The 24,615-nt window shown below is 37.5% G+C and overlaps 1 protein-coding gene across 1 annotated transcript in view; it reads right to left on the bottom strand.

The window, feature by feature from the left end:
• The window catches only part of VPS13D (vacuolar protein sorting 13 homolog D (S. cerevisiae)), a 51,154-nt gene extending 26,884 nt beyond the window's left edge, over positions 1-24,270 (bottom strand). The window contains exons 1-24 of the mRNA XM_010018633.1: positions 24,174-24,270; positions 23,216-23,293; positions 22,787-22,977; positions 22,367-22,447; positions 21,081-21,197; positions 20,755-20,859; positions 20,249-20,419; positions 19,175-19,275; positions 18,389-18,557; positions 16,916-17,008; positions 16,201-16,411; positions 15,537-15,716; positions 14,978-15,108; positions 14,146-14,218; positions 13,464-13,628; positions 12,173-12,303; positions 11,243-11,375; positions 7,517-9,739; positions 7,010-7,155; positions 5,226-6,260; positions 4,254-4,344; positions 3,587-3,713; positions 2,518-2,698; positions 1,324-1,506 (exon numbers count right to left, since the gene is read on the bottom strand). Coding sequence (XP_010016935.1) covers positions 1,324-1,506; positions 2,518-2,698; positions 3,587-3,713; positions 4,254-4,344; positions 5,226-6,260; positions 7,010-7,155; positions 7,517-9,739; positions 11,243-11,375; positions 12,173-12,303; positions 13,464-13,628; positions 14,146-14,218; positions 14,978-15,108; positions 15,537-15,716; positions 16,201-16,411; positions 16,916-17,008; positions 18,389-18,557; positions 19,175-19,275; positions 20,249-20,419; positions 20,755-20,859; positions 21,081-21,197; positions 22,367-22,447; positions 22,787-22,977; positions 23,216-23,293; positions 24,174-24,270 — 6,213 coding nt within the window. The remainder of the gene's footprint in view (positions 1-1,323; positions 1,507-2,517; positions 2,699-3,586; positions 3,714-4,253; positions 4,345-5,225; positions 6,261-7,009; positions 7,156-7,516; positions 9,740-11,242; positions 11,376-12,172; positions 12,304-13,463; positions 13,629-14,145; positions 14,219-14,977; positions 15,109-15,536; positions 15,717-16,200; positions 16,412-16,915; positions 17,009-18,388; positions 18,558-19,174; positions 19,276-20,248; positions 20,420-20,754; positions 20,860-21,080; positions 21,198-22,366; positions 22,448-22,786; positions 22,978-23,215; positions 23,294-24,173) is intronic.
• Between the last annotated feature and the right edge of the window lie 345 nt (positions 24,271-24,615).

Below are 24,615 nucleotides of genomic sequence, written 5' to 3'. Positions count from 1 at the left end.
TAAATACAAATTAATAGCTCCTCAGACATGCATAAAGAACACACCACAGCAAATTACAATCCTATTCTTACAGAATTCAGCAGTCTTTAGAACAGAAACGTCATTTTTAATGTATAAAGGAACTTTTGAAGTGCTAAATTCCACAAGAATATTTCCTTTTTTTTTAATGAATGAGAATCACCTGAAAGCTACTATAAAGCCATAAAATACCTCAAATAAAACTGGATCCTTGTATGCATTGCCTTGTAAAATCCGATCCTCAAAAATAAACATAGGACAGAGAAAAAATGAAAACAAAACAAAAATACCCCGAACACCACCTAATCCCATTTCAAACCCTGAAATTTCCACAATGCTACATAACATGGTATTTTTAAGTTGAAATAAAATCACTATGCACGCATCCTTTCTTCTAACTCAAGAATCTACCACAAACCTTTAAGAGTACAGAAGACCCCTCAATATTACAGTCCAGGATTTCCTTACAGCAAAGACACTGGTAGATTTAAACCAGATGGAGGTAAGAGAGACACCACAGAACTGCTGAAGCAGTTCAGTCTACTAATTTCTGCCCCCTTTAAAATGGGATGAGGGGATTTCCAGAACAACTACCCATTTTGTTGCATAGCTAGATATAGAAAGTCAGCAAGATGGATCTTCCTTACCCCAAACTTCATGGCTGCATCTCTCACCAGCAACACCAACTATTCCCTGTCCTGTGTCTAGCCTTATCTTCAAGCATTCACTGGAAACCTTTCATTAGATTTCACATAATCAAAGCAACTACACGCACTCAGTTTCATTAAAAGTAGGAAAAAAAACCAACCAAAAAACAATTCAAACCTATTCTATCCTCCAGTGTGTTCCAGCAAGTCTCACCCCATACAGATCTCTATGTTCTGCTATCTGCGCTGCTGAAATACCTCTGGTGAAGAGTTGACGCAGCTTCCAAACAGGGTTAGCTGAAAGCCTGTTATGCTCTCACATTTAGGTGTGCACCCAACTAGGTCCTGCCCCCTCATAAGGCAAGTTCTAGCGAGTTCCACAGAACCACCTTCCCTGCCTGGATGGTCTCAGAAAGCCAGCCCAGGTGCAGAAGGGAGCAGCTGGGTACAATCAGCAGCAGGCTGGGTCCAGCAGCTTACCCTGCACAGACTGGGTGATGGACTGTAAACACAGAACTGGCATGGCTCGTTCACTACTAGTAACATGAAGTGTATATATAAATTATAAGAATCATTTACCATTTTGGTACAGAAATGAAATGCACAAGAACTACAAAAAAACCCTCCAAGCTGCTAAATCAAGAAGTAACATTCTTACCTTGTTCTTTAATGAAAAAGTGCCCGGCATACCCGCAAACAGAAATCTGTTCTTGACTTTCAGTTTTCCAAGATTAGCTACAATAAGACTATTAGATTTTGAGCTCTCGGGTATAAGCAGAACAGGAGCACCAGCCTCAATATCAAGAAGAACTCGGGAAGATCGCTGTGCTTTATCTCTTACCTGGGAAGAGCAAAAATTCAGTACAAAAAATAAATATTAAAATACAGGAAGTGGGTGATTATTTCACAGTGATTAGCACTGAATTCAAGAATTCCCTGATTTACAAAATAAGGTTTTATGAGGTTTTATAACCCCCCCCAAAAAACCCCAAAACCTCCTCAAGCTTTTGTTTTAGGCAGAGAGTATAAGCTAATCAGAAAAGGATGATGATACAAACAGCACACACCTGTGCAGTATGTGCAGCAATATGGAGAGAAGCATAATGTCACACAAAGAAGCAGAACAGACACTACTCAGCTCACTAGTTAAAGATTACTTAAAAAAAATATTTACAAAAGGGGGAAAAGGCATCATTTAGAAGAGGTGTTCCAGAATCAGGTTCAAACTTCCTGATGCACAATGAAGCATTTTAATATAGGCAAGTATTAACTGTCTTTCTTCCAACTATGAGAAGCAACTTTTTGAACAAGACTGTTAACTATATTCATCACTCCCACATTAGATTTTGTACAAAATAGGCTGTGACTGTCATGATTATTTATCTATTTTATCATGCAGAAGTTTGGCATCTGATTTTCTCAGTCTACCAGCCATCATCCTTAATAATCAAAGACATACACCTGAGGAGAAAAGATAGACTTCTCATTCAGTTTTCCTTAGTTAGGTATTGTAACTACCTGGTGAACAGTGGAGAAAAAGGCAAAATAAAATCTTGAGTCCTTTTTGTCCACCACCACAAATAAAGAAATATACCTATATGGGTGCATGCTGCAGGACCCAAGTGCCAAAGTTTTCAGTAATGTGCAAACTGGTATTCTATGCTTTCAAACAGCAGCAGGACAGTCCTAAATAAGGTCTTTTAACTAAAACATCAGTATGAGCAATCTCGACCAACATCAGAACTCTAAAACCTCATCATTTCAACTCACCTGAGTTGATGCATTAAGATAAATTTTATACCGCAATTCAACTGTGAAAAACAGGCTAGGAAAGAACAGAAAAAACCCATACTGTTTGTCCTTCAATTGCTGCTCTTTGCCGCCCCAAGACATCCTGAAGCTGAGTAAAATGTTGGATGAATGACACCACCTCTGCCTGGAAACGCTGAGTGTGGACATACTGAACAGATGCCATCCGCAGAGTGACACGAATATCACACTCCCGCTGCAGCAATGGATCCGGCCTCCCATATCTGATAAAGGTTGAAAGTAAACTATAGTCATCCTAGGTAGGTTTTGCAAATAGTGTTCTTGTTTTGCATTAAAGATAGGAATACAGAGAATGTAGCTGATGTGCACAGTGTAGAATTAAAACTATTTCAATTAAAAGTGTGAAAACCTGGGTTTATATTAATTATTTCTGAATTACATACATTTAAGTGCTACTGAGTTTTAATTAAGCAGATAGAAAAATTCTACACTTGGAATGTACCTCTAATCTCTACAGCTAACAATTACCTTTGGTGATTTTATACATTGAACAGTGGCTTATAAGGTAAGTAGTGCATGATACTATGTAGATTCCACTCTGAATCTATGTGCTGTTACATTTGAAGTTAATTCCTTAGCATTACTTGGATAATTTCTAATCTGATTAATTCCAGCGGGTGGAGGAGGGGGTGGAAAACCATGAAATGTCACGGGGTAAGAACTATTGCTTTACACAAAGTGGAAGAATTTCAAGAGTGTGCTATGATGACAGCAAACCCTTAATTCCAAAATAAAGGAGCAATGGAAAATCTGTTTCATCAGTTGAAAACCTCTTCCAACTTAAAAAACAACTTAATATTTTATCTAGGAACAAACTATCACCTAAATATTTTCAAGAGCAGCTTTAGACAAAATAAAAAACTATTTTTCCTGATAAGCCATGTACCTTGCAGGATGAAGAAAAGTTAAAAAGTTACGACTGAATATGTTCAAAGTCTCATTTAAGTCACAAGCGTCCAAAGGAGAATCATGCAGACCTGCCAGGTGTGGGTTTGGTTTTTAGTGGGGTTTTCTGGGTTTTGGTTTAGTTTTCTTGGGGGGCAGGGAATTAACGGTGCTAATATTGAGTAACAAGAAGTTTAAATTCATACTTAAAGACTTGGAAAATGAGTGCTTCTTCCCCACTTGTAGTGAAACGCTCTCTGTAAAATTCTCCATGAGCTGTAAGGTCACTTAAGGACAGACTTCCAATACTTCCTTGCAGGGCTAAATCTCCCTCTGCAAAACAAAAGGCAGGCAATTAGTATCCTCAAGCACAGATAAGGTACTGAAACTCTAAAGTTTCTGTTAGTGGGATAAACATGTTACAAGTAATTAAATCATATTAATTAAATATTAAATCTCATGTTCAAAGAAAATCATGGCTTTTTGCTACAAAGATTGTATTAACCCAAACATAACTCTCTGCTTCACATATAAAATGTGATCACACCACTTTGATTCATGAAAACTAAAATAGAACTTTCTCCTCTAAAACAGTAATATACTGTTGTTCGGCTCTGTGAAAGTGAAGTACTAAAATCCTGGCCAACCTCAACTAAAATGATCAAGGGTTTGACAACTGGGAGGGAGGCAAGAACTTAAAATCAAGCCTGAAAAAGCAGCAGCAGCAGGAAGAGAATGTGCTTCTTTCCCAGAAACAAACACACAAACCCCCCGCAATGAGCTCTACAAAAGCCCCCATTTTAAACCACACCACCAGTGCACACCCCCTCCTACTTCAAGCTGCATACAACCTCAGCCCTCCAATCTACTCACCAATCACTTCCAAGTGAGCTGCAAGTTTTGACACACTGGCTTTAGCAAGCTCACTAGTTGTCTTATTCAGTACTAATGATAAAGAATGGACCTGGGCAAACAGAAAGGAACAGGTTGGTATTAAACAATGTGATTTTACAGCTGGAAAATCTTGCTAGCTTCTTTTTCTTCCCCAAGACAATTGCATTTCAAGACATAAATGGCAAACAAGAATTAGCTGACTGGGAGACAGGAAGGTAACCTTTTTACTTCCTTGCTTGCACATTAACAGATCTCCCAAGCAACTCAGAATTGTCATCAACAAATCCTAGCACTGTTAGCTTCATCCTTTTCTCTTTCAAGACTTGTCATTTTTATGTTAGACTGCAGGACCTCTTGGCAAACATGCACATAATTAAATGTATAAATACACATTTATGTATATATAGACATATATGTTTATATACTTATTAAAGTATACAGCTTTTAAATAAACTCCATAGTACCTAGAACAGCACAGTGCCAATTTCAGTATGTCATGTCTATAATATTGAAGCAACCATCTCATTTAAGAGATCACAATTAGTCTATACCCTGCATGATCCCGAGAAAGAAGTGTCACAGACTTACATTCCCCAGACTCTCAGGCACAGAGCAGACAGGATGAGGCTGGGGGATGCCAAACTCTACCCGTAAGAGCTCCACTGACGAACATGGGTAACTCTTACTTCAGCATCCCTTCAAGTGCTAAACACAAGTCTGAGGGTCACAGAGCAAGGGAGCCAATCAGTTTGCAAAGGTTTTGCTTTTCTGTAACTTTTGCAGGTTTTTTTTTAAACTGCATCTACACACACTTTAATTCTACTGTTTCTGAATGTATGCACATTTCTCCAGTAGACTATAAAACATTTGAGTTAAATGTCACCTTAAGTTCCTATAAACCAGACATTTTATGACAGACAATCCAATTACTATTTTGCATCTCAAGTATACCTTCAGATCCAGCTTAGTGTTTACAGGCTCTTGGGCTTGAGAAGCTGACAAGGTATTTATTTCTGATTTGACTGCCTGCTGAGTATCTTCAGGTTGCAGCTTCATAGCATGGTTATCAGCAGTGGATCCAATCCCAAAGAAATCCAGTATCACTACCCAAGTTTGCAAAGTTATTAAGACATCTAGACAATTAAAATCAACGTCTACGCTACGGTTAATTCTGTTATAGCGAGAAGAAAATTCAGGATGTTTCCTATCCACTAGAAATATATTGATATGAACTAATGAATCATCAAAGTTACTTTTTCCACAGGGCAACTTGGATCTGTCTGCTGTTGGAGAAGGAGGTGGAGTCAGAGGATACTCAGAATCAGCATCTTCTTTTTGCTTCTTACGGGAGGCACAAACTGGTCTTTGGTACAGCTGAAAGACATTAGGTGCTTCTTCCATATGGGAAGGTAGGGAACGTGGCATATCTGGATATTCTACATTGGATACTGAGGGACAAGACTGGGAAAGATATTCCTTATGTGCTAAACTGGATGGCTTGGGTGCCCCACGGGACACCATGAGATTCTTGTACAAAGAGTCCGGGTTCTTCTCCAGAAGATCTTCCATCAGTAGAGAACGCAGGGCAATCTGAATAGACAAAGTCTGAGGATGATCTTTAGCAAACTCAACATCAAAATCCTGAAACTTAAGGCTGACAAGGCCTTGTGCACCAAGTGTAAGGTCACCACTTAACTGCACCTGGAGCTCTGAGATATGAAAGTTTGCTTGAATCTGAGTAAAAGACTTTGTTTCCCTGATAGCTACCAACTTGTTTGGAACAGAATTAAAACTGGAATGGCTGAATAAACCATTTTCTTTCCGTTCACTTGAGAATTCTGTGCCTGTACTGTGAAGCGATGCTGAAGGAGAACTATGACAAGTTGAAGACACAGAAGAGGTTGGAAATCTGTTCAAGTCTTCACTGTAAATTAAATTATCCAGAGTCTGAAGGACTTGTTCATACACATGTTTTGCTAACACCACCTACAACATAGATAAAAGAAATAATCCTCACATTAGAGCTCTCTATACTAATAAAATCAGTACCTATTATTTTAAAACTCACAAGTGGAAAGACACTGGAATTTCAAACCAGACAAATCTTAAGTTGTCCATAAGTAAAAACTAATCCAGAACAAGGTACGATGCAAAACTGAAGCAAAACAGTTCTGTATTGGCTCTGCAAGATGACAAAATCTGGAAACATACAATATAGGATCCTAGAATAGAATACCTTGTATTCCCAGGGAACATGTTAGTTAAAAATAACTCATCATACAAACCAGCCTTAATTTACCATGCTGAGATTACAGAGAAATACATGGATTCTACCTAGCCATTGTCTCCTTAGCTTTGGAAGTTGCAGTTTTCTTTATTTAAAATCTCCACTCCTGAAGAGATTTTTTCCAAGATAATGGCTTTTTAATTCTTAGTTTCTACTAGAACTGCAAATAAACATATTTGGACAGTGACACATTTATTTTTCCTTCTGTAATAGGTGTTCAGGGTAAGTAAAAGTTAGCCTGATTTATAAAGATGTCTAAAATGCTCCAAAACGAGATGGAATTTTGGTCATTGATGTTATGACTTAAGACTGTCTCTTCTAACCACATGTATAAGGACCCGATTTCTCAACTTCCACCATATTAAACCTGAAGATATTTGCCTTAAACTACTTATCTTCTACGCAGGGAAATGCTGTTATATTGATGGTGGAATATACGTTACTATACCTGAAGAGGGTTAACAAATTTCCCTTCAATCCTCATAATGCTTGATATTCCAAAGTCTTCATTACTCAGAGGAAAAGTTAAATCTTTTTCTAGTGGTATCTTTTCCAATTTAAACTGGATGGTGGTGTTATTCAGAATGTGGAAAGCTGTTAAGAGAAAGTAAAATTAAAACAGTATCATAGTAAGTGAATTAATTATCCTGTAAAGACTGTACAGCAGAGGTAGCATAGTAGTTATTTAAATTGCTCAGGATCTCTTAGAAATGATAAAGTAAGTATATATAACTATGCTATGTTAAACTTCTGCATGAAAGACACTATTCAGTTTTTGTTTAGGAGACTAATAATGGATATAAATAAAATAACTTGTCCTTTGTAATTAAAATTGAGCAGTGCATTTCAAGAGGATGGGTGAGACAGAATATACAACAGACCTATGGTCAACACACATTTTTAGTACCATCCACTACTCTCATTAAAATAATTCAGAGTTCTCTGATTAACATACCATGGCCTTTATGTAACGACTCAAAGAAGTCATGACGAGTAAAATGAGGTTCCTCCTGGCTATTAATACTAGCAGGACCTGAAGAAGAATGCAGTCCACGAGATATTTCACTTGCAGGCTCCTTCTTGCTTGTAAGCTGGCTGCTATTTAGAGAATACATTTTAATGTCTTTAATTTCAACCTGCAGTCTATCACTTGTAGATTCATCTTCTCCTGGTACAAAATTCTGAATGGATATTTGTCCTAGATGACCTACAAGCAGTTCAGAGCTACCAGGCTTTCGAGGTATGGAGACAATTGGTGACTCAATGTTTACATTTAATATAAGCTTAATAGTATCAATTTTGAGTGGTTGTGATCCAAAGGCATAGCCTTCATTATCTTCCAAGTTGGCAACATCTCTTGACCGTGGTGTTGTGTCAAACAAAGAAACCATTTCACTGTATTCAGCAGTTTTAGTTGCCAAGACAGTGGTAACTTTTGAAGCTGCACTTTTCAGCATGCTGCGGAAATTCTCTTCCAATTCATCCATTGACAAAGTTAGTTCTTTCAGAAATTTAGCTGAGTGGTTGTAGTGTAAAGAGGCCATTTTGAGGTTCAGAGAGCATTCCTCTTTTGACTTTTCTGTGAAAGTGAAACTTAATGCATCTGGAAGGCTATTCCCATCATCAAGCCTGAAGAATAAAGATTCCAAGTAATCTACATCGCCAATGAGATTTTCATACCTCACTGTATTCCCTATGCTTACAACATACTGGTTCTTAACACTATCTTGTGTTAGGTCCATCAGGTGAAGACATCCCAGAGAGCCATTTACATCAAGTTTACTACACATGGAGACATTGACTTTGGTGCCACCAATACTGGCTGTTGCAATTTTTCTGCCGTATTTTTCTCCATTTGTCATGCCAACTGTCCTGAGGAGAAGTATATTTAACCAGTGAATATCAACTGCTACCTCTGTATTCTGTACATAAGTTGACTGGAAGGTTTCCTGTTCCCTCCAATCTTTTTCCAAATCAGTTATTAAAGGCTGAGGACTAGAATCTTCTTTCTCCTTTGGGAAAGATTTCTGGAGAAAGCAAATCAGTTCAACAATAGTCTCTGGGTTAAGGATGATATCCAGGTTGTTCACCTGTACAGAGATCACCTGCAGACTGGAATCCAAATTCATTGATGGACATTCTGCACTCACAAACTGATACTCTAATTTTATCAGGGACTCTTGATCTTTTCCATTGTTACCAGATGAAGTACTTGAGGCTGTAGTGCACCTCTCTGCCAAACTAGCTGCATCACTGGGACGTGCATCATGTGGTCCACAAACTGGAGACTGAGCCCTGCTGCCTCGAAGACTTCCTGTTGGCACATCAAAACTCAGATTCTTATGAGAAGCCATCAAAAGATCAAAATCTGTCCCATACGTTTGCATAGTATCAACCAATAACAGGCCATGAACAGTCAGGGACACCTCTGCATCATATGGCCTTTTCACAAAATGGGCATTGGTGCCAAAAACCTTGAGTACAGAGATGTATCTTCCATTACTTTCAACACCCAACTGCATACAGTTTACTCTGAATTCAGCCAAAAGCAGCTGAGACTCAACAAGAACTTCCCTGGTGTGTTGCTCTAGCATCACAACACTCTGGGTGAGGTTCATCACAGAATCATGCAAACTGCCAAGCTGGTCTACCTCTGCAAAAATCTTGGCTTTCCCTAAATGTAGAGCATCAGAAGACTTAGTTTCAGATGTACTCAGCTGTGTGCAACAGTTCTTCAGAGCCAGTATTTTGTCTTCATTTATGTGGATTTTCAAGTCGGGCAGACTGCCAGACAAGACAGCTCCTGGGTATTTTGGGTCAGACGTGTAGATCAACCTGCGCTCCAACTGCAGGTGAACATTGAATTTTTCTACCACATGAGTGGGACCCACATCACTATCCTGAACATGTTTCCAGTTGTCTTTCACTCGGCCCACCATGATCTGAAGGTCCATAAATGAAAGTGTGTATCTCTCATACATTTTTTTACTCATTAAGTGTGCTTGTAGATGCTCTTCACTTATTTCTAGTCCAGTAAATTCAGACATTTTCATGCCACTGTTAGTGTTAGATTCTGGTGGTGGAGTATTGGGAGGAGTTGCAAGAGGTGTTTTATATTCCTCATCACTCAGTTCATTGACTTCTGAAGAAAAAGTATCTGTGCTCCTTTTAGATTCTTCTGTGGATTACAAAAGTAACAGTAAACAAACAAGTAAACAAAAGTATTCTCCTTCCTTGCTAATACCAATCATTACCTGATCATCCTGGCTGAAGCTGTGGGGTTTTTTTAAACACAAAGCATATTCCCTACTGTCCTTCTCTCCCTCCATTGTCCCTTTTATTTTCTCAACAGGAAATCTACTACACTTCTTTGACATACATGCAGATGTCAGTCACAATGTGTTATGGAATCTATAAAAGGATACTATTGCCTCATTTTTAACCCACTTACTGTAAGATTTACTTTTAATCAAGTTGTTAAAAAATAAAATCCCTTACTCTGCGTATGCAATTCTTTAGATCCTCAAACCCAACTGAAAGGTAAGAGCTACTTAACTTCAATAAATATAGGATCAGAAGGTTTTTTTCAATTACCTTTATTCCCTAATATTAACTTCCATGTTATTATCATGCTCTACAAAGCAGGAACACCTTCCAAAACTATCCTTTTTTACCTTCCTTTTTCTTTTCTTTTCTAAGCTCACGCTACTCTGAACAGCTCAATGGCTCAATTACACAGCGAACTACAAACCAGTCTTGCATAAACAATTTGTGGGGGTTTCTCTAGTGTGCCATAAGACAGAACTTACTAAAAAGGAAGCTACTGAATCCCTGCAGAGATTAGTTCATGCAAGAAAAGATGAAATCATTTGGAGACATCCAGAGTAACAACATTCCACTGTTGCAATTTTGGACTTCACACCTCAGCTTTCCACTGCACCACAGAGCAACCCATCCTACAGCTGTACTTTTTAAAAAAGGAACTGCATACCACATAGATCTCTCTTCCAATTTATTTTTTTTTTAGTATATCCTCACACACCATACCGTCCAGCTACATTTTAAGTAGGTCTAATTTTATTTACAAGTTCCACTGTACTTTCTTTTTCATCTTCCTGCAATGTTTTCCTATTGGAACAGGAAAAAAGCAATAATTTAAGAAGCAATGATCTAACTTCTGACACAAACACAGGATGCCAGTTTTCTTTCACTTTCATTCAGCTAGCTATAGACACAGGCTAAGAACAGAGATCCATGCGACTCAAAATTTCAGGGCTTATTCAAAGATACTTTCACTGAGAGCACTGTGAAAAAAGCAGTTGACAGCTAAATCTTACACCATTCTAAGCCAAAAATCATCTCATGGTAAAGTGCCTGATGCACTAGCTTCACATCTGCCCACAGCCTTCATGAAGTGCAAGATATCACATGGGAGCCTTTAATTTAAACATTAATCCCCAAACAACCCAAAACCCCAACAAAACAAAAAAACCTCTGCACACCCTCAGTTTACTTTTAAAACCAATCTTAACCAAATATTTATTGATAATAGCAGAATTATGATGTGAAACTCTATGCATATATAGGGGAAATAACCTTAAGACATCTCTACTTTCTACACAGACAAGTTTCTGGAAGAAGACTGAAAGAAAAGGAAAGTCGCAATAATTCTAGATTGTACCTTGAGAATTGGTAAGTAATATTCTTCCCAGATCTACAACAACTAATACTGGATCCACAAATTTGAAATCATCAGGAAAGATCACCTGAGGGGCAGAAATATCAAGGCACACAGTCCAGCTTTTGCTGTTTTCCTGGAAGTTAAGAAGATTAATAGGCTGTAAGAAATAGTTTCCCCTCACATGCAAGAAAAGCCACATCAGACAAATCAATGTAGTTAGCTACTTTTTCACCTGAAGAGCTAACCTTCACAAATTGAGCCAGACTATGGTTTGGCAGTCTGTCAGACCACAAACTCCGATTATAGCCCATGAAGAGACATTTTCAGTAAGCGAAACATCCTATGTTAAGAGAGATGCAATGAAGCCCCCGCCAGAGGGACTCCCCATCTGTGAGCCAAGGAGAGTGAATCTACCTGCATAGCTAAGAGAAGGCATCTACCTTTTACATGAGACTGGATCAGGTATCTTGCATCAATATAGCTAACTCCAAAGCTAAGGATTAATGATACTGATACACACACTAATACCACTTGAGAACTGCAGATGAGCAAAAAGCAAATAAAGTAGAACAAGTTTTTCATTTAGAATATAATCTCTAAATAAGCTGTACACAAATTTAATAAGTTTGATGTAACAGAGCTCCAGTGCACACTGGAGCCAAAATACTAGCATGAAATCAGCTCATGTGCGGATCCAGAACAGAAAAACACCCTTCTGCCATTAATCACAACAGGTCTGCACCACAAAAATGGACTGACAGCAAAAGGAATACTGTAATACCACATGAAAAATGCCCCACTTACTTAAAAACAACACCAAACAAACCAACAGCAGCAAAAAACTCCACTCTTTAGAGCTTCAAGTCTTAAAACACATGGCAAAAAAAACCCAAACAAAACCCACACAAACATTTGGAGGCAAAAACTTACTATGAAGTCTCCTACAAGCAAACGATCAATAGTTTGCCTGATTTCAGCTTTCGTCTGCATTTTCAGCTTGTTGTACTGTCTTCTGGCAGCTTCAGCCACTCTTGCCTCTAATTCAGACTGATATCCAAAACCTGCACAAAAGATACAAAACTGACTAGGTATAATTTTGTTCATCTGTTACTGAACAGGGTAAGAAAAAAAGGAAGAGAGAAAAGAACTATTTAAAATTTTAGTAGTGAAATACAGGACAGGAAAACATTGCAGCTGAAAGCCACTTGCTGTACCTGTACACCACGCTGCCTCAGAGGAAAAAAGAAGCATCTAAGCACAAATTAAACAATCCCACCAAAAAAACACTCCCAAACCTTTTTCTGGTCTTTATTTTACAGACCTTCAACCTGAATTCTAAATTTGAGGAAGACAGAAAGGTCATAAGTACGGCAACAGAGGGAATTCTGACTAAACATTAAGAAGTCTGCAGAAGTCTCGTTGGTTGGTTGGTTGGTTTTAAATTTTACCTCTAACATTTATGGAATATTCTCATCTTGTGAGAAAAGGCAACTATCACCCCAGCCCTTATGCCAGGTAACTTAAATCTTTTGGTATTTGCCAAAATCAACAGAAAAAGATTTGGTACTTCAAGAACATTTTGATCCACCTTGTTTTCACCTCTCACCTCCTCAGAAACTAACAACTGAAACTGCAAAAGCAGACACTTTATGTTACACACTCAGGTACTAGACTCCTAAATCTTTCTGTCTTTAGAAGCTTAGGGAACCAGTATGTTTAACATCTAAAAATAGTGTTCCTCAAAGATCAGACTTAATTCAACTATCAGAAGGGATACGACAGGAGTTAGAACACAATTTCCTCTGTATTGTTACTATAAAAAATATTCTGCTTTTAACTGTCCTCTCAAAATTCTGTTGTTCTCCATCAACTTCTAGGAGAGATTACAGAAACAGGCCTCCTTATTTACTCATTTTAATTTAGGCAGCATGAACATCCACTATGCATAGAGAAGCAACTTGTAATTTTAAAGCTGAAGTTTCAGGAGTCTGCCCAATCACTGTTTAATCGAATCACTGATTCAATTAAACAAAGAAACAGCCATAACAGGAGAAAACAAAAAAATCAGTGAAGACTCAGGGTATTAATTTGAAATGAAGATTCTCTGATTAATGCTTTTCTGAGAATGAAAATAAATAAAAATCAAAGAGAATAAAAGATAGGATACCACCAAAAAAAGAAAACCCAACCCCACCAAAAAACAAACACATTAAAGGTTAACCTGAGGTATGAACCCTTCCCTTGTAGAAGAAATCAGCTACTTTCTTAATGGCTTGTGGATTGTAAATAATATTGAGAGGTCTGGTACTGACTTCCAGGCGCCTCTCAAAAGTGCTGTGGATTGGATTTCTTTCATAAAGCATCTCAAACACTGGGGCATCAGGATCTGCAACGAAAGAAAAAATGAGTTACAAAAAGAAGTTGTAAAAAATACCCAAAACAAACAAATGGACAAAAGCAAAAACTAAGCCCGACAGAATTTAGTAACTAATTTTTAACTGGGGGAAAGCAGTACACATCTGAAAATTCTTCAGTAACAGAAATGCAAGTAGGATGATCAACTTCTACAGTCGACAGTATTCAATGTGTTTGTATATACAGAAACATTTTCAGAACTGGGGTCCTAATGCTGAACTCCTAACAACGTATTTTCTTTTTTTAAACCAAGACAAAAGAGCAAGTGCAACTTCCGCTGTCTCGAAATACTTGTTTTCTTACTCACTTTCTTTAAAGTCACCTTACCCACACACCCTTATGTCTGAACAAAGCTTTTATGATTTTATCTTTACTACTTGCAAAAGCATTTGCATGAATTCAAACTCTAAGCACCCAGTTTTGAAATTGTGCTTTGGAGGAATGATCTGATATACTTGTTATCATCAAACACAGAATGAAATCTTTACCAGTGTTCTGATTAGTCATTTCTGAGGACAAACTCTGGAGTCCAAAGGAAGACATGCAGCCAACCTCTTTTTGCTGAGAAGAATTTAAAAAAAAAAGATTGTTTAGATAAAATCAACCAAGCCACTGATAAAAGCACAAAAGTCTTTTCTGTATTAGTCTTATGGTCACTTTATAAGTGAACTATTTGTATAGTGTGACATTATCATCTGCATTTTTTTTCCCTGATGCACTCAAACAAGAGGAGGAAGTATGACTAAGCAGCTAACACTATCTACTTGTGTAGCAGAGAGCCTGAAGTCTGAAGGGCAGATTTCAGTCACCACTCTACAAATTACAAAGTACAAAAAACATGGGAAATTCTCATGGAATTAGATTCAAATTTTGGTTGCTCAGGAGAGACACTTGAAACCGTCTCAGCAATTCATTCAAAAGGAAAAAAGAAGAGTTCTGTATTTCTGCTTTTAGTTTAACAGTATAAAGGTGAAGTAAAACCTTACTTGGACCAAAAAGCTTTATGAAAAAGAACAACCACTGATTAAGCAACAGCGCTGATTGTTCCAAATATCTTATCTCCTTCAACAAATTATCTTCTTCCCAACACGTATTCACTATTACATTAAAGTTACAAGCATACAGAGCAAACAATGAGTTCTATGAATGATCTCTGGAAAGGGAGGGGAAAAGTTAAGTTCGACAAGTGGAATTCTTCTTCAAGACTTTCAGGTTCTCTTTCTGGGAGAAGATACAAAGATAAGTGTTGAGTTTTGGAATATAACTATTTTCTTACACATGTATCTCACATAGTAATTTAAAGAGGTTTTGTTCACCTACAGGATTTGGGAAAACAAGAACAGGAAATATGGTCCCTTCTGTTGCCAAATCCCTCAGAAAAAGACCACCAAGCTGAACTCTGAGAAGGGAAGAATTTCTGCGAGGAAGGGATTCTGCTAAGATCTTTACACCTGGAATATAAATATATAAAATACTTTTATTTCTTTTAGTATACAGCATAACATTTATTTAAATTTGACAGATAAATCGTCCAACAAATAAATCTTTTGGAAGTGCATATATATATTTATTTCTACTAAAATAATTAAACATGGACATTTGGAATACACTAAATGATTGTCAAGCATATATTGCTATAGTTGCCATCCTTTCACACATAACAATGTCTGAAGTTCGATTTCTATGTTGAAATTACACATCTGGAAAAACTTATTTTCACTTGATACATCAATTTCCACATGCTGTTCTCATGTTTTCAATTTGAACTTTGTTTCAGTATAGTCATTTTAAGAATTGAAACCAAAGGAAATCAAAGGAAGGTATACAGGCAGACAAAGCTCTGGCCTTTTTGGAGAAAGAACAGAAATTGCCTTAATACCTGAAAACTCCAGCTGCATAAAAGCAGTCTCTTCAGCATGCACCACCTTCTTCTTCTTATGCAACAGAGTGAAAGAGCCACCCTGCAACTGTAGATTTAATTTAGCAAAAATATGATCTCTCTTCGTAAAGGTATTCATGCTAGAAGCATCTGCAGCAGGGTCAAAAAACTCATCTGTACCTAATTAATAAAATACAAAACAATGCATTAAGTAAGCCAAGTTTCTGGAAGGCTACAGAAGAAAAAAAAGTTTCTCTGAATTTGAAAATAAAGATTTTCCCAGCTCTAGGGAAGAAAAATAGAAACAAAAGATAAAGCTAGTACACGTTCTTCTTTAACAAAACTGAATATTCTGGAGAACTCTTCTATTTCAATTAAGGTAATGTGAACCTAAATTTATAAAGACCGCAATAATCCAGTACTGTTAATGTTATACCCGGTCATCTGAACAGAGAAAGTCCCAAAGCTCTTTGCTTTGGAAGCAAATGTATTCAATATATTGCTTTAAAATAAGCAGGTATACCAGGTACTGAGATTTCCTAACAGGTTATTAAACTTTAGACAGGTAGGTGACAGAACCAAAGAGGTGATTCTGCTCACCTTTAACAGGTATTGGTAGAGTTCATAGCCTTAAAAAGAAACAGAAAGCCCTGTATTTCCATACCCAGTATGTCCTCCGGATTCCACTGTTCCTTTGGGTCTGTCAGCAGCCCTTCAAATGGTTCCCCTTCGTATGTTTGCTGAGCATATCCATACCAACCTCCCCATCCAGGAAACCAAGACTGAAGATACTGCAGCATTCCAGTGCTACTGCCATGTGCAGATTCTGCTGTAGGGGACCCTCCAGGGGAATAAGGCAACGGCTCTTTAATGCTCTATGTTTGAACATTGAAGACAGACACATTACTGCTGGTAAGTAAAAGAATATCACAAGTGTACAAAAACATCACAATAAAAACACAATTCCATCTACTATTTACTCAGCATTCTGCAGTCTATCAGCAGTGATATTTTCAATCAATACTTAGCCTATTAGGAGAGCAGCAGCAAAGAAATAGCAGACCTGTCATCAGTTAACTGCTGCATGTTCATATATGAAGCCATACAGCATGATTCAAATCTCAGTCTGGAAACACTAAGTCAAATAAGAAGTCATTTGACTACCTGATCTAGTGTCTTTGATCACTGCTGGGGGGTTGGACTAGATGAACTTTGAACGTCCCTTCCAACCCAAACTATTCTATGATTCCATGAGTAATGCCACACTTCTGAATCAAAGCAAATACATGCTAACACTCTCTAGCAGAAAAGAACACAAAATCTCAGAATAATTCTCATAAAGATTCCAAATATTGCCCTGTATGCAGAATGTTCCTCACCTCAGCTAAGTCATGAATTTTATCATGAACTATCTCATATAGTATCTTCAACTCTTCGTAAGTTTGCTCATCTTCAATACGATGCATTTCTGCCTGAAAAGACAAAAACGGTAAAGTAAACGCACTAAAAGAATACAGCATCTTATCCACAAACATGTCAAACATCTCTGCACTGTAAGTTAGAGATTCATTGAAAAACCTTAACAAGTCATTCATGGCACTATGTAAGTGCCTCAGCATATGAAGAAATAAACAGAAGTCACATGGGCAACCGTAACACTGACATTCTCCCCTGTTACAAGTAAAGTTTATTTGCATTGTAAAATACTTTATTTTAACACTTTTCATGGTAAATATTCCTTGCCCAATTATATCCTTCTATCATACATCAGAAGCAAGGTTGGCAGCACAAAATTTAAGCCATGGAAAATAACGTGACTTAACAGAATGCCTAGCATAGCCAGGAGCAAAAAAAGCTTCTGTCTTGAGTAAAGGTGGTAGAGGAAATGAACTGCATGAACCAGGACAATGTAGTATTCACACTCAGGTACTCAGACATGCTGTCCTCTTTGTACTGATTAAGAAGTTCTTTGTGGAAGCTTATGATTCACCCAAGCCTAAAAAAATGTATTATGGAACAAGAAAGCAAAAGACATTTTTACAGCCCAGTGGCATTGCCCCTGTTACATTTCACAGCTCTGCTGCAGACAACCTGCTTTGGCAGGTACTAGAAAATTTCCAGTACATTGACCAACTCCTACAGTTCATGCCTAAATAACACAAGTAAGGCAAGTAAGGATTACATAAAAGTATCAACAGAATCACAACTGTAATTAAGACAGGTGAGGTACATGGTGCCCGGAGCTGTTTTAACTAAAAAGTCCCAATACACCTAAGGATAAAAAGCAGCTAATTACAGGTCATGGGGTTTTCTCGTTCTGAAGTAGGGCACAGGTTCATTACTAGGAGCACTTTACCTCTACATCCTCCATCCTAAAATCGACTGCGGAAAAACATAAAAAAAACCAACAAAGCCTTAAATACACTGTCAACTAGCCACAATTTCTTCCGTATTATCTACCCAGCCACAAAGGTGACCTGACACACTTCTGATGTGCAAATACTTTTTGAGTCTACAGAGAATTCAAGTTAAGAAAGCATGACACAGACTGGCATGAGCATTCTGTGACAGTTAATGTTATTTTTGGAAAAAAAAAGTGACAGCTCAAGGAAAAAAAAAAAAGACAGCTTTTTGCATAGCAAAACAAAACCACAAGAACCCACACCTCCCACAAGCCCAGGTTTCAAGCATTAAAAACTCAGTTGTGGTTAAAAGACAGTCTCTTCAGTGAAAACGGCCTGCAGTTAAACTAAAGATGTGTCTGAACTAGAACAGGTCAAAAATTTGAGAAGATGAAACAAATCAAATCAAAGATGACTAATCAACACTGTAGAAGACTCAAATCTAAATACCTGCTCTGCAGCAGACAGTGGTTCCCCCTTCAACTTGGCGTAATACAGGTCAGTGTAAGACACTGCATCTTGGGCACGATGTAATACAAACTCCCAGGTGGAGCGCCGCCTCTGCTCCCTGATCTCTGACAGATTAGCATTCAAAGCGAAGATCCACCATTCTCGGCAGCTGAAACATTTGTAAATGACTATTACCAATGTTTCAAAAAAACCACATGCATGTCAAACTGGTGATAGGTGCAGGAGAGGTTCAGTGAAAAAACAGAGGGCAGCTGCTCAGGAAAAGCAGAAGCATTAGAGACAGCATATGTGGGCCAATTCTGCCAGTTGTGGAGAAGGTCCTCTATGAAAGTCCCCACCACTCCAGTGGGATTTGGTATAGCTGTCATGGATCAGGCATAGACAACAAAAGGTTGAGTTACACAGACCTCTGGCCTGAACTGATACCATCTTGCTTATTTATCACTAAAAGAATTTTAAGAGAAGCTCACTGCACAAAGAAAATTTCAGACCACCACAATGTGTGTTTTGGGGTAGAACCTCCAACTTAATTCCAGTTCTTGGAAGCTCTGAAAGAGGATTTAAAGCCTCAGGTAAGAATAATTCTATTTTAAGTTTGAATTACATCGGAATATTTAAAACTGATTCATGAGGTGCGGAAACAAAACATGAAAACTGAAACTCTAGTATATTATTATTATCTGCCTTTTTATACTTGTCTTCATCGAGGCTCCCTAGTATAGTTTATAATATCATATTAACACTACCACATGTAGATATACTTACTTCTCTGCTACTGAAACCTTTGGTCTCCACTTCCTGAATTTAAGCTGTCGCTCCTTTCTATCCAGTTCCTTTAGAAATCCCATGATCTGCTGATACTGCATCTTTTAGTAAAACAATACACAGATCAATTAGGCAATACTGGAGCGTTTTCCAAAGCAACGGGAAGGAAAAAACAAAACACACAAAACCCCAAGCATAGGTTTAGTTTATCTGCATCAATGACCCGCATATGGCTTCAGAATTAAGGTTGATGTTAATTATAATTCATAATTTGGTTCTCTAGTATCAAGTATCTTCTCCCAGTAGCTAGTAGTTAATGAGTGACATTAAATTTACAGGTTTCTTTATTTACAAACACAGAGAAGGAAATCTCCTTCCATGTCAGTTTATCAACCTAACATCAGTCACTATTGTATATTCTATAAACTAAAAACCCCCAAATATTCCTATTACTATAATGAACAAACAAGAATGTAAGTTTTTTTGCAAGAATCAGTTGCAGTAAGATAATTCTGAATGTTTGGGTTTAATAAAAACAACTTCTTTGTTATTTGTTCACGTCCCTTTCAGTTGCCTCTAAAACGAAATCTTTAAGAAAATACTAATCTTAAGCTACAGTCATTGGTATTTAAGCTGTTCCAAACACTACCCCAGTTTTATGATCCCTACAGGTATTTCACTGTCAGAATCAGCACCTGTTTTCTTAGAGATAACTAATTCAAGATGGCATTTTTCCAGCAGAATCTTCAGAAGCACTGACATACAAACAACAGTTGGAGAATGTGGGAAGGTAAAAAATACACTCTATGTCAAACCAATTTGAATTTGTAGACGTTGTGGGAACCAAAACATGAAGGACTATCTCCTTTAATCAGTCATTTTGTTAGAAACTGACCATAAAGCAGTGTGCAATACAGCATATAGACACCCAAGAATCTTGAGACCAACTAGTTTGGACACCCAAAGCAGCCTAACACAGTTAATAGCGAGAGTTCACAATGGCCTCATTTACCCTGCTTCTCAACAGTCTCTTTTTCAAATACTAAGAATTAAATGAAGACAGTTGGTATTTACCTGTGAAAGCTTCAAGGGTATGGTCTCAAGCTGAATGTCACACTCAAGCCGTGGAGTCTGTCGTGATCTTAAAGGCTCCTTAGAACAATTTCTCTTCAGAAGAGAAGAAGTGCATACAGGTTCCATGATGTAATTATGATCACGACTTTCCATACTTTTATCCATTGCTTCCTGTGGGTTACAAGCAGATTCATTCTCTAAGAAATGAGTGTAGAATATCTATCAGGATATATTTGTTTCATGAACTAGAATACATTTTATTAGCATGCCAGTCCATTAAAAAACTTCCTAAACATGTTCTCTCTTCAAAGGTAAAACAAGGTATTTCACAGCACAGCCTTTGTGAGTTGCACATGTATCCTATCATCATAGCATGAAACCATAAACTCCTGTTGCTCTTAAAAGCACCAAACCCAACAAATTCTAAGTCAATTAGGTCTGAAAAATAATAGGAAGGGGACTAACAAAAATTACAATCTCTCACATGCAAAATCTCCCTCTTGTACCTGTAGCTGACCAGGAGGCAGGTCTCCCAGCAAAGTGCAGCTGGTATCCCAATAAACACTGAAGTCGGCAACATCCAACTGTTTTTTACGCATCAGCTTCTCTACCTGAAGGAGAAAAGTGGAATAAAGTCAAGATCACACACCACGTGCCATGTCGGTTTTATTTGTACATACTCGATGAACAGTATGAAATGCCCAGAATCAATTTCTTACAATAACCAGAAGATTATTAAAATGCCCTATGTTTTACTAAACATTTACTAGCACCCATAAAATAGATCACCACATCTTAGCTGCCACGAGTTCATACATAAAGTTATACTCACTGGTTCAAATACTGCATTTTGCATGGATACTTTTTTGATGCATATGCCAAATGCAAATGGCTGCAAAGGGTTTGTGACACCATCTTCAAACCTCAAGTGGACATCCTGAATTTTTAACTAAACAGAAAAAAAACCCCAACATTAAAGTAGAGACAACTCCTTACATCATTACAGCAGACAGTAGTACTATTCATTAATACTGAAGAAATTTAGTATTTAATTTCTGCAATTCTCCAACAAATTTCTGGTGTTTAGACCTCACAGAAATCCTATTTCCCTCTTCTGGTTTTATACTCTCTGGTTCAACCTTCTCCTCAGACACCACTAGTCCCTGTCCTTCTCACAAAAAACAATTATCCACTTTCACAAGGCATTGTACTTTATTTTGCTATGCTACTATTATTCTCCATCTTAAAGGCAAATTTGAATTATATTTGTAATTCAATGTGTAATTGCCAATCAAAGACTAGAATCGTCATGTACTCGAATCACCAGCACAGGCCAGAATTACAAACTATTAACAATACAAGGTGACCCAAACTGATTTTACGTTAGTAAAACCAATGCCTCTAGTGAGTTGAAATGCAACCAAATAATATAGTGAGTCTATCGGCACATAAGGAGAAAGAAAGGACCATCCTTTCATGGTGGCAGACAAACTTTAACAAGTAATATCTAGGTGATATAAGTGTTGCTAAAAATGTCATTAACTACATTAGGACTTCCACTAGAAGAAGCAACAGAGTGTAACAGCCACACTTTGAAGTCATTTTGAAACTTAGGAGATACATGGCAGATTTTTACTAATAGTAGAAAAAGAATAATAAAAGAACTGGAGAGACAACACACAGTGAAATAATCCAAATCATTCATGAGCAGAGAGATTTGTTTCCTTACGAATTATCTTTTTATCAGAACAATTCATGCTCCTCTGCTTCATAAACAACTCAAATGTTTTGGTGGGTTTATAAATCAAAGAATTACAATGTGAGCAAAAGCCATCAAATTTCACGCAAATTCATTATCTACCTACTTTTACAAACAAGAAAAAGTTTCTGCTTTTCCCCTTGGCAAAAGCAGGATGGAGGGTTTTTCCTTTCCAGAAGTCCCCATCAGGACTAGTTTAAGACTGAAGTTATGAAGGTTCAACCTGAAAAGGGACTGTCCTCTGCCAAATACCTACCTTTGATTTATGTATTTCTCCTCTAAGGACTACACAATGTAAAGCACAGTGAGCACAGATAATTCTTAACAAATGGGGAAAGGTCTACAATGCAAAAGCTTACTTCAATGTTTTCTACAATTCTTGTGACTACAGATGCAGTAACTGAGTACCAGTAGGATTCCCCTTTCTGTTGTTGTTCTTTCTGAAACAGAAAATAGGGATAAAGCATTAACCAACACTGTAACAACTGTCAGGAAACAATACAGCTTGTTACCCTGAGGTTACTGTGAACAGGGAGAAAATAAACCCCCCCCAGTTTGAGTATTTCCAGCATACGTGGGACACATGGCATGACAGAGGTGGGGCAGAAACTGCACCACGTTAGCACGTATGAATCAAATTCTAACTTAGCTTCCTACGCATTTGTTCTCCTAGAAACTTGTTACAAATCTGTTAGGAACTCCTAGGAATTTGTTAGGAGACTTAAATGCAATCCATCTATCGCAGGAGTTCTTCACCATGAAAGACAAGCATGACTCACTTTCCATTTTTCCTCAAGTGCTAGGAGAAGGGCTTTCTTGTGTTCTCTCTCTTGCAACTTCTCCTTTTCCTCATCAAAATCATCTTTTTTTTCTGGTGCACCTATTAAGTGCAGTTTTGAGACAGATATCACCCATGGATCCACATGCGGACGATAAAAAGGTATCTGCAGTGTTATTTTGCCAATGAAACCTAGATATACAGAACAGAGACGCTATCAGATTCCTGTGTAAAGGTACTTCATCACTCTTGCTAAACCTGAAAGAAAAAGTGGTGCAAGAAACACAGAAGCTAAAATAGAACTGGATAACCTAAAAACCAGGCTACCTCATTTGTTCAAGGTTCTGACTCGCATGTAAAGCTTCTTCTAAATTATGCAATACTGCCTGTTTATAAAGGTTCGGCCTGCACACATAAGCAAAATACAAACCTGCCTTTACTTCAAATGGTAATTCCAGTTCCTTCAAGGCATCTTTCTTTAGTGGCAAGTTTTCCAATTCAACAGCACCTATACAAAGAAGAAAAACGCATTTATGTTACACAAGGCCAATTTGAACATTCTAAGACTAAAATGATTGATAGGATGGGAACAGCCAACCTATCACTTCAAGTTATGCTACAATTCCAATGATTATTTAATATACTTGTTAATTTTCCAATGTCATGTGCTCAAACTATTTGATGAGGCCATCTAGAAGCCATCTTCTGCAAGGTTTTAGATCTGCACTTTACTAGATATAACCAAGGAAATGGTTAACTAACTAAATGTAACCAAGGAAAAACCTCCTCATTTTCTGTTCGAGAAAGATACTTAAAAGTATTTTCTCAATACTCCAAAAAGCACGCCAAGAAAAGAACACTTTGAAGTGTTACCTTCTCTCCAGAAATAGCAGGTAACAGCAGCAGAATGTAAATTAAAAAGCACTGATTTGAGGACTCAGTAAAAGTACAAGACTTGTGGACATAATGTGACAAACCAGAAGTCTTCATTACTAAGTTAACTACTAGCACCAAAATGTAAGAGGTAAAGACTATGGAATACTGCCACATTCCCTCAACAGGGAAACAACAGTATTAAGAAAAATGACACTCAAATATTATATAAATTACACATGCTGATAAAACATGCTAAGCATACTCCTGAATGTTTTTTATAACTGGGTTTAATAGTGTTGATAAAAACCAACAGAGTCACACAAGAGATCTGACTGACTATGTAAAGTGCTAGCACAGAACTCTGTATGAAAAGGGTTTATACAAACGTTAAACACAGTATTAGGTGATTGTTTCTGCTCCAGCTTCCAGTTATTACAAAAACACAATTTAAAAAAATAAAAACAAACAAAACACAATATGCAAATACTACAGAAAATATCCCAAAGCCTCACCCTTCAGAAGAGCGACCGAAAGCTGGTCTGTGTTCAGGTTATTGACATATTTTCCCAAGTAGGTGTTGAGGACCCAGGCTACCAATCCTTCCAACATGACTGTCCTAGAAGAGGGCAACTACTGTTTTTCTGTCATTTTCCAGATTTCTGTTCCATAGTCTCACTCTGAAAGAAAAAACATGAAGAAAATGATTGCCTGAAGTACGTACTCTCAGAAGAGCTCACATACTATCACTGTAATTTTTACTGTAACTGATCTAAAAAGCAGTAAAAACACCAAGCTTGATTTCCACCTAAAAAAATACTTTATGCTATGCCCTTTAAGTCTCAAATCAGAGTTTCATACAGAGCTTTGACAACTACAGACCACTTCCATTTGCAAATTAAGTTTATATTTCCATCCTTTTCTAATCAAAACACCACATTTTGTTGTAGTAACCAA

Source organism: Nestor notabilis, unplaced genomic scaffold (genome assembly GCF_000696875.1).
Source record: "Nestor notabilis isolate BGI_N333 unplaced genomic scaffold, ASM69687v1 scaffold13787, whole genome shotgun sequence".
NCBI lineage: Eukaryota > Metazoa > Chordata > Aves > Psittaciformes > Psittacidae > Nestor > Nestor notabilis.
The sequence above is the reverse complement of the archived record's forward strand: the minus strand, read 5'-3'. Positions and strand labels throughout refer to the sequence as shown.